At 32.3% G+C, this 10,603-nt stretch overlaps 1 protein-coding gene across 1 annotated transcript; it reads right to left on the bottom strand.

Annotated features, from left to right (window-relative positions):
* Positions 1-4,979: 4,979 nt before the first annotated feature.
* On the bottom strand, positions 4,980-8,726 carry LOC131605141 (alpha-mannosidase I MNS5). Its single transcript, XM_058877536.1, has 15 exons — positions 8,460-8,726; positions 8,285-8,327; positions 8,133-8,198; positions 7,982-8,043; positions 7,778-7,877; positions 7,392-7,574; positions 7,136-7,184; positions 6,873-7,052; positions 6,626-6,746; positions 6,412-6,493; positions 6,244-6,329; positions 6,018-6,118; positions 5,752-5,893; positions 5,518-5,668; positions 4,980-5,433 (listed from the first exon to the last, which is right to left on the bottom strand). The coding sequence occupies exons 1-15, from the start codon at positions 8,579-8,581 to the stop codon at positions 5,224-5,226; spliced, it is 1,698 nt and encodes a 565-aa protein (XP_058733519.1). The 5' UTR covers positions 8,582-8,726; the 3' UTR covers positions 4,980-5,223.
* Positions 8,727-10,603: the final 1,877 nt, after the last annotated feature.

Genomic DNA, 10,603 nt, shown 5'->3' with positions numbered 1-10,603 from the left:
GTCCTTCGCCTAAACGTGCTTTAAAAGCAAACACCTCTTTACTGTTTTAACAGCTGTAAGGTTATATTCGAATATTCTTACTATTTTAGTAATTTTAGATGATATATTTTTTTCATTGTTGTTTTTGTTCACGTCTAAAAATATGCAAATTTCGTGTTTATCAAAAAAGATATATTAGAAATTATAGTCTCTAAATTAAAATCGATCCACAAATTTGAAAATATCTCATCCCATCCCTTTAATCTCTCACACAGTATGCAAATTGTCAAAATTGTTTCTCTAATTTCAGATGTATCTTTGAAACTAATTTTTAATAATTTTTTTTTCCTGTAGTTGCATTGGAAGCCTCAAAACATAGTTTAATTGAGAAAATTCTAAATTAATTGAAAAATCTTAAAGTAATTGGAAAGATCCCAAATTAATTAAGTTTATAAAATATTCCGTAATTATATCTACGAAATGTTTTGAAAATAGAGTGTTCTCAGATGTACCTACGAATTATTCCGCTATATTTTCAAATCAACTACATTCCACTTCTAAACTCCAATTTTTATAACAAAAATTGAACATTAAATTATAGTAAATCAAAGAAATTGGAAAATCTCAATTGCACTACTTTGATTTACTATAATTTGATGTTTTATTTTTGTTATAAAAATTGAATTTTGGAATGAAATGTAATTGATTTAAAATTTAACAGAATATTTCGTAGGTATATTTATGGAACACTCTATTTTCAAAACCTTCCGTAAATGTAGTTACAGAAGATTTCATGAACTTAATTAATTTGAGATCTTCTGTAACTAGCCTTTAGGCTGGTTCACTTTCTCTTGAATTGGTTGGTTACTAGCCTTGACAAAGATAGTCTTGTTGGAACTTGGTTTATCAAATTTTGAAAAGCCAAGTCCGCTTTTATCATTGGAGTATCTTTGTGTGCTAAGAACATTTTCCAAACCAACTTGCCCCTTTTCATATCTTTCCAAAACACGTTTTAATTGGACAACTTGGAAGGAAAGTGATTCACAATTCTTGCATGCAACATTATCTTTTTGAACACTAATCATTTTTTCTTTTTCATCTTTATGTTCTTCTTCAGTTATTTTAAACTTCTCTTCTAAAGATGATATTATTTTCTTTTGAGATGAAATAGTTTTATAGAGAATTTTGCACTCTTTTAATAATTCATCTATTGCACCTTGTGCACCATTATCAAAAAGAGAATCATCATAACTAACCTCGCCTTCTTCATCGTCTGATTGGTGTGATGCCATTAGTGCTAGGTTTGCACTTTCGTCACTATCGGAGTCCGATGAGGAACTTACTTCATTATCTTCCCATGCTATGTAGGCCTTTTTATTTTTGAACTCCTTTTTGTCTTTGAATCCATTCTTCTTAGAAAGTTTTGGACATTCCGACTTTATGTGTCCTTGTTTCCCACATTCATAGCATGTAACTTCTTGTGATGAAGTGGATGCTTCTTTATCCTTATGTTTTGAGAACTTCTTTCTTTTGACATGGTTAGCATTATCAATATTATTTTTATGACCAAAAAATTTGTCTAACCTTTTTACAAGAAGCAAGAAGTTTTCATCTTCATCCGATGCATCTTTCATTTGGCTTTCTTTTGAATCTACCTTTAGTGCAATGCCTTTGGATTTCTTCTCTAAGTTCTCATGCTTTTCCAATCTTCCAAATTTCGTCTCATATTCTTGAAGCTTTCCAAATAATGTTGCGGAAGTCAATTTTGACAGATTTTTCTTTTCGGATATCGCCGTCACTTTTGGTTGCCACTCCCTTGTTAAAGATCTGAGCACCTTAAGATTAAGTTCTTCGGTAGTAAGGGTCTTACCAAGTGCCTTCAAGTGATTTGTCAAATGTACGAATCGTTTTTGCAAATCAAGAATTGTTTCTCCGGGCTTCATTCTAAACAGTTCGGACTCTTGACTTAAAGTATTCAATCTTGATCTTTTAACTTCAGTGGTACCTTCATGAGTTTCTACAAGAGTATCCCATATTTCCTTTGCCGATGTACATGCCGATACTTGAAAAAATTCATCCATACTAAGAGCACTTTGAAGAATATTGATAGCTTTTTTGTTAGCGAGAACCTTCTTTCTATCGTTATCATCCCATGATAATTTAGGTTTGTTTGACCCAACACCATCGACGACAGTTACGGGAACATGAGGACCTTCTACGACAGCCTCCCACACTTCTTCTCCTTGTGCTTCCAAATGAGCCTTCATTCGTATTTTCCAAAAGTCAAAGTATTCACCACAAAACAATGGAGGCTTGTTGTTAGAACCACCATCTTTGAAAACCGGATTTGCGGAAGCCATTCTAGATCTTTAGGAACAAGTTACCTATAACTTGCTCTGATGCCAAATGTAAGTATCAGATATGCCTAAGAGGGGGGGGGGGGGTGAATTAGGTTTTCAAAAATAATCGGTTTTATGAGAATGTTTTTGCTAACTTTTTGGTTAAGTGTTTGAAGGTTTTGGATGGTTCTTATCTTTTTCTTGGTAATGGTGATGAAAGAGGTAAAGTGCGGAAAGGTAAAGAACACAACGATATATACCGGTTCCCCTTACAATCCGAGAGTACTCCAGTCCCCTTTCAAACACGAAAGAGATTTCACTATAGTTAGAATGATTGTACAAGCCTATTCTTACTATCTAACCTATAGGGTGATCAAAGGTTCTTAACACCTTTAAGATCAAGCAACACTAATGTGAATGAAGAACAATCCTCTTCAAACACACCACTTACTTCCAACAATCCTGGATAGTAAGGAAAAATATTCTTTTGAATTTATACAAGAGTTTTAGATGAAGTATGGAGAGCAATATCAATCTTGGATTGATCTTCTTCTTCAAGTAAACAATTCTCAAAATGAATATAAGTGTTCACAATGTATGTATGAAACTTAGAATGATTTCTCAATGAAAATGTGTATAAAAAGTTTCACTAGAAAATTATGATTTGATGAACACTTGAAGATATTGAAAGATGAAGAATTTTATGTTTATGAATTGTTAATGAAGAAGGTATTTAATGAATATGAAAGATGTAGTATATATAATATGTTAAACACCTTTTTGAAAGGTTATTTTTCCATGAAGCAACGCAATGATCAAGTAGAAAGAAAACAAATTCGTTTGAATGAAAACATGCAATGGAAAAACACACTGGTTCAGTAGGAACCGGTTCCTGCCTGGGACAACCCGGTTCCTGCTGAACGTTACAGCAGAAATATTTGAAATTTGAACATGGGAACCGGTTCCCACCTAGGGACAACCCGGTTCCTAGTACTAAAACACAGAAATGAAAATATGCTGAATGCTGGAACCCGGTTCCCACATAGGGAGGAACCGGTTCCTGAAACCTTTATATGGGATTTTACTTTTGAAAAAGGTTTTAAATGAAGTTTTAATGTATGAAACTTGTAGTATGTTTATGAGATGCATGGAAATATATTTGTGAACAATTATATATCAAAGTGAGTATTGTTTATACCTTTGACGCTTTAGCTCGATTTAATTCTTCACAATTTCTTCAAGACTTGAAATGATGTATATTTGCTTAAGACTTGAAATACTTTTTGCACATCCTTTATGAAAGCTTGATATCCACATTGTCTTCATCAAAACCAAATATGATTGAGAAGCTTGCAATTACAAGGAACACCACATATTCACTTAAAATCTTAATTTGATATGTGTATTAGTCCTCACATTATAAAATGTTCAATCTCCACTATTCCAAAATAATGTGGGATTAACAACTCACATTTGTGCACAACAGTAAATAGTATTTTTCCTACTGAAATTAATGAAATGAGATGCTTATTAAACCTAATATGAATTTTTTTTTCTATTTTCTTATAATATAAATATTACTCTTAAAGGAGTTGTGTCCAAATTCCAAAGCATGTCAAATAGTTATGCTGCATAGTTTTTAAAATATTAACTAAACTTGCAATTCAGTTTTCTAGTCCTTGTCACAATGGAATTGGTCCATATCAAAATCTATCTCGTGCTAAATTTTATCTAGTGTCTAATAGTCTCATTTTAATTCTTGAAAGATCTAAGTAACTAAAGTTATAGGCAAATGACTAACAAGGTATACTATTTGCAAGTTGTAGAAATTAATCAACGTATAGTAGCAACAATACTTAAACATCTATTATCACGACTAACTATCTTATGCCATTGGTTCGACATCTAATTTCTCAAATTAAGTATACATATGTTCAATTTCAACACTAAACTCACGTCATGTACACAATTACTACATTTCACAACATTATTCATATAAACCTCATAAGATTTACCATATTTATAAGGGTTAATACCTATTTTTACCCCTGCCATATAAGGTTGGTTTGAAAAATCCCCCTACCAAAAAAAATGTTGCGAGAATTCCCCTAACATTTGAAGATTTTCTTGTTTTAAACCTTGTAAAAAATTTATTTTTGAAACCAACCTTGTCACTTGAAGGACTCTATCATTTTGAACCCTGTAAATTTTTTTTTTTTAGTAAAACCAACCTTGCACGTCATATTCTAAAGGGTTTAAAATGACATAATCTACAAGATTATAGGGTTCAAAATGACCGAATCTTCAAATGGCAAGGTTGGTTTTAAAAACAAATATTTTACAAGGTTTAAAACAAGAGAATCTTCAACTGTTAGGGGAATCTTGCAACTTTTTTTTTTGGCAGGACGATTTTTCAAACCAACCCCATATGGCAGGGGTGAAAATAGGTATTAACCCTATTTATAACATCATTCACACGCATAAACAACATGAGAAAATACCATAATCACGACCTCATCTACACATTTAAACCTTAGAAATTCATTACCCTAACAATGTTTTTTGAAGTCCTTTCACTTCTACTCATAACATGTTTGGAAGATAATGTAGAAGTTTCAATCACATTTAGGTATAAAGTATGAACAACGTTATAAATACAAATTTTCAAATGAATCAAATTAAATAACATAATATCACAGCAAAATACAGTGACCTCTTTTTTCTCCCATCTCTTCTCCTATCAAAGCATACGTCAAAATAAAAGCTAAAACCTTCTAAAAAAACCAGATAAATTCTGTGCCTACAAATTTATTCTAAACCCTGTAATATTTGAATTTTATCTCTTTATAACACACTTCTCACTTACACTTTTTGTTCCTAAAAAGAAAATTGTCTAAACGTGGTATCAAAGGAAGAGCCATAGTCCACAATAACCTGCCATGCTACATGATCTTCTTCTGCATGTTACTGCATCAACTCCACAATCTTCATCTGTCAAACACTTGTAATCACTGCGAACATCGGGGACGTGGCAAGCACTTTCTATATGTTGACCAGAATCTAAAGTCATAGCAGGACATACTTGCAAAGACATCGCACTGGCTCGATTCGGTCTCTGCGCAGAAAATACATATAATAAATTTTCGAGTTCACTGGTTTTGTGTAGGTGTGAACTGTGAAGTTTGGTTGAAGCAAATACCTTCAGGTTGGTCCAATTGGTTGGAACATAAGCTTCTGGAAGCTCTTCATGCCAAGTGCTTAGTACTGGAAGGGGATGACCTTCGGTGGTAAACACATAATTATTCTCGAGCATAAATGAATCATCGAAGAGAAGATACAAATATTTACACCTGCAGAAATCACGGGATCAGTAATCACAGAAAATTTCAAGTTCGGTAACTAAGGAATTCCATTATTGATTAGAAGATATTACGTTTCAGCAAGAAAAAAACTATGTTGATGATCTTCCAACTGCATAGTTGTCACATCCTTGATGCTTGCAAACCCACCTTCTACTCTGGCGTATAAATTAAGGGAATTGACTATTAATTCGCCGACTTCAATATACCATGGATCTGAAATTAACAAAAGGTTGAAGTGAATGTATTGTAATACAAATTGACCAGACCTGGTTTCGAGTTTATTCAACTAAAATATTGTTAAGAAATTGAAAATACAAAGACAGAAGAATTATCAGACCTTTAGTAGCTTGATATAAGTAGAATGTTGACTCGGCAAACTCGGGGCGTAATGGATAATATTTTTCAGTAGGATGAAGCATCTGATGGTCCAGTAAGTACCTTAACATGGATTTATGATTCAGCATATATTATCTAGTATTGTAATAACAAAAGCATAATGATAGAATGATGATGATATACAATGAGACCAACTTTATAACAAAACTAACTAAATCAGAAAATACCTCTCCGGTAACACTCCAAATTGCTTCCACACATGGAAGAACTCACGGTGAGATGAATTAGCAGCATGTATATCCCCAATAAGAACCTGGTTTCAATAAGTCATAGACAAACTCAGAAAGATATCAAACAGAATTTCTAATCTGTGAATTCAGAGTCAAGCTACTAGCCTGTAGGCCTGGCCAAAATGCTTGAAGACTTGTAAGCTGCCAATAAGTTGCTCTTCCGGTCCTCATATCAGCTTCATGGTACCTGTGTGACATCAACTAACCTGGTTATAACTGCCGATCATATTTTCGTCAATCAATTTCAATTTTTAAACTACGGGATAAGCATATTAATACTGGTAAAACAAACAGGCAATTTTTGAAGTTAAAGTGATACCAGGGACCGTGTCTGAAATGCTTCTGTACAGCAACATAAGCAGAATGAAACATTCTCCAATAGTCCTCCTTTCCAAAAAGAATATGAGCTTTAAGTAGGTATTCATAGAAGGAATCTACCCCTAAAATAGTTAAGGAAAATAAATCAATTCATCAAACATAATAAACATCAAGCTCAGTTCAACAGCGTTTGTAAGTTTAGATGTAACTAAAAAGATTAGACAATATCCAAGTTCAGGGCTAACTACCAGCTCCAATTCCTGCAGAATGTTCGATCCATTTCCCAGTTGACACATCAAGAGTGGTTCCAAACAATTTTAATGAGCTCTGCATACTCCATAGCTTACGGAGAGCTCGTAGAGCTACAGATTCATATCTAGGGTCACCAGTCAATAGTGATAAAGCACCCATTTCAAGAATCAGAGAACCTGCGCAAAGCTGGAAGTTAGAAGCAATCGCACATATTGTTCTACAATACACATGTTTTAAAACACTAAGCTTGACCTCTCACCACACCCTGAAGTGCTTGTTTCTGTAGTCTCATTCTCCATTACTCCATACTGTGCACAGAATATTTTGCATTGGTATGGAGTTATATATCATTCTAAAAGGATGGAAAACAAAAGAAAGAAAAAGCAATAGATTATAATTTATATATAATACATCTTATATCACTAAAAAACTAAAGCAACATGGTTCGCATACAAAGAAAAACATCTAATAATACACTACAAGATCCAATATATGATCATACTAATATAAAGTACCTTTAAGTTAATCCATGCATATGGTAATCCAGTTGGCGTATTGAACGCTGGTAGAAAACGTTTCCCCAAATCTTCAGCCAGACCTAGAAGCTGATTCTTGTAAGATCCTTTAAGCAAGTTTTTTGAAGAATCAGATGCCAGTAAATGAGCAGAAACAAGTCCTCCAAGAACCCTAATGTTGCACTGAATGATTCCAAATTAGATATCAAGCGATAAGAAAAACACAATATCACACTTCGAAACCAAATCCTCAGAATATAGTCTTTTCATATCATTCAGAAATAAATTAAAGCCGTCAACTTTCCAAATTTCAGCGGTCTAATTTCATGTTACAAACTTGCATGAACGCTATAGAATTGATAATTTCAACCAAATCATATATTTACCTCAAAAAGATTTATTCGAGCGTCAACGTCAAATGTTAGATTTTCCGAAAGCCAACGCACTCCCTTCTCGAATTCAGTATTATTTCCCATAATCACAAGACTAAAGACACACACAAAAGTCGTATCGTATCAGTTTCCAATCCAAATCGAATAAAAAACATAATCAAACAAGCTACTAATTCATGTAGCAGCTGTATCAAATACCTAGACAATGATTCAATTAGCGAAAGCGCAGAGCCATTATAATCTTGAGGCAAACGTTCAAGCTGTAATTGTAAACATCAAATGATAATTTCTCAAATCCTCCGACTAACTTTCTTCTTGTATTCTTACAATATAGTCATTACTTATTTACCTTCAAATTCCCCAGCTCCACTAGGGAGTCAGTGAAAGTTTTAGTGAGAGGTTTTAACTCATCATGCTGCAAAAACATAACAATAACAATGTTAACACTGCATTGTGCGTAAGTTAGTAATAAGCAACAAATAATAAGAAACATTAACTCACCGGAAACGCATGAGTCATATAGTTGTCATAGGCATGGTGAAACCTAAAAAACAAAATAGGATCAAAGAATTCACGGATTGAGGTTGCATCATAATTCGTCAATAATCAATGATTCATATAAAGGAGCAGAGTAAATAGGAATTGAAAATCGAAAAGTGTATAAGCGATTGCTTACATATTTCGAACTTTTTCTCGCATGCGTTTTTTCTTGGCAGAGCGATGGGATTGTGAGAGGGAGGTGGAGAGTAAGAGGAGGAAGAGAAGGAGACATAGGGAATAGTAACGAAGAGGAATCATGTGAATTTGGAATTAGAAAGAGGTTTGTTTGCGGACTTGGTTTGAAAATATTGTTGAATGTTGAAAGGGGAAAGACAAAGGAAGAGGTCGTATAGGTAAGATCTGTTTCTCGTGTGTGTGTGTTTCAATTTCGTAGATGTTCGTCGTAATGGTGAATATCGAGAGTACACGTGAGTTTGTGTTTTTGTTTTTTTGTATACGTGGTTGCCACTTGAGCAACTGCGTGGCCGATCGGTAATTGAATAGTAGTAATAGAGCAATGTTTTGTTAGGCTATGTATGGTTTTATTATTCGAACACTCTTCTTTTTCATTTTTTATAATACTACATATCATCTTTTCTTTCTTCCACTTAATAATTCAACACACACATTCAATTTATACTCATTACAATGATTTTGTTTAATAAAATTCAATATCCTATTCCACCACCATTCACAACACACTAAAAAAATTTAAACATTCAAAACAACCAATAAAATTTTATAAAGTATTTTGTGGACCCCACTCTTTCCACATTCAACATGTTGAAAACTTTCAACACCAATTAATACACCTCACTTTAAACACCATATTCAACACCCTCATTGTAAGAATTCAACTATTGAATTTGTTTTTCAACACCCTCATTGTAAGTCTTACCAATAGTTAGATGGTTGATTGGTGATTGGTGATAAAACAAAAAAATAAATAAATAAATAAATAATGTTTTGTTGTTTTTTTTAAATGGCAAAATTGACTACTCGATAATTATGCAATATGACTCTACAGTATGCTTAGATAGATCATAAGTTAGAATTAGGGCTGAAAACCTGTCGAGTCGAACTCGTCTCAGCTCATTTTGACTCGTTAAGAATTGATCGAGTTTGAATTTATGACGAATTTTTTCCAGCTCAAACTCGACTCGTTAAGAATTGGTTGAGTTCGAATTTGAGTTTATCACGAATTTTTTTCAGCTCAAATTCAACTTATTAGAAGTTTAACATTTTGGTTCAACTCGCTTATTTCACGGACTTAAAAGTAATTATTTAAAGTCTATATATATATTTGACATTTTAAATTAATATTTTTTAAATAAAAAATATAGAAATAAAATAAAAGTAATAAGATTGAAATTTATAAGATGTTAATTTTATTTGTATAAATATTTTGCTCACTTGAAAATATAAATTATCAATTAAAATTTTATATTAAAAGAAAAATATGATACTAAAATTTAGAACAAATCTTTAAACCTACTCTTAAAGATAATATAATCTATCTCATATATAATCGAATTGACTCATGAATCTAACGAGTCGAGTTATGTATAATTCAAGTCCATCTCATTAGTTAACGAGCTCAGCTTTTAATTCATATTCAGCTCATGTTTAATTCAAATTTTGAACTATTTTCGAATTAGTTTAATTTATTGTCAGCCCTAACTAAAACGATACTACCAAAAAAAATTTTAATTGTAATGATTCTCAGTTTTAATCTCCTTCAAGTTCGAATCAATAATATCATTCTTAAATTTATTCATACTCAAATAAATTATTTATAGTTTTAGTATTAACAAGTTTTGATTTGAGTTTTCTTTTTTCTTAGAGCTATGCTATGGTTACATCCAATTTCTACACCATATAAATTTACACCATATGTATGCCATTAATTTTACTTGACACAGATTTCAAAGTAAAATAAAATATTATTAAAAAAAAAAATGCATGTATTTATAGTATAAAATACGGTGTAGTATTAAAAATAAATGCCAAAGAATCATTTCTCTTTCTCTTATGCTCAACTGTTAGAGTGTTTGAGATGTAATTCAATATTTGTATTAGATAATGTAAGTGTATAAGGAGGTCATTTTTTAGAATTTTCATGTTATGCGATTGTATTATTATGTTTTCTATTTTCTTATGACGGTTTTTCTCAACATTAATTCCATGCCTATTAGTCATTCATAAAATGGAAATGATGCTACCATTAGGGATGACCACCATTAGGCCAACGCTCAAAATATAATTTTAAAGGTCGGTTAG

Source organism: Vicia villosa, linkage group LG1 (assembly GCF_029867415.1).
Source record: "Vicia villosa cultivar HV-30 ecotype Madison, WI linkage group LG1, Vvil1.0, whole genome shotgun sequence".
Taxonomy (NCBI): domain Eukaryota; kingdom Viridiplantae; phylum Streptophyta; class Magnoliopsida; order Fabales; family Fabaceae; genus Vicia; species Vicia villosa.
Note: the sequence above shows the minus strand (reverse complement) of the source record. Positions and strands in the feature narration are given on the sequence as shown.

What these genes read in the sequence shown, in the direction of transcription:
- LOC131605141 (XM_058877536.1), bottom strand. Translation starts at nt 8,581, where the DNA reads ATGATTCCTCTTCGTTACTATTCCCTATGTCTCCTTCTCTTCCTCCTC. An exon ending in CGAGAAAAAGTTCGAAATAT is followed by an intron (nt 8,328 to 8,459) that starts GTAAGCAATCGC and finishes TTTGTTTTTTAG; the next exon opens with GTTTCACCATGCCTATGACA. An exon ending in AGTTTTTTTCTTGCTGAAAC is followed by an intron (nt 5,669 to 5,751) that starts GTAATATCTTCT and finishes TGATTTCTGCAG; the next exon opens with GTGTAAATATTTGTATCTTC.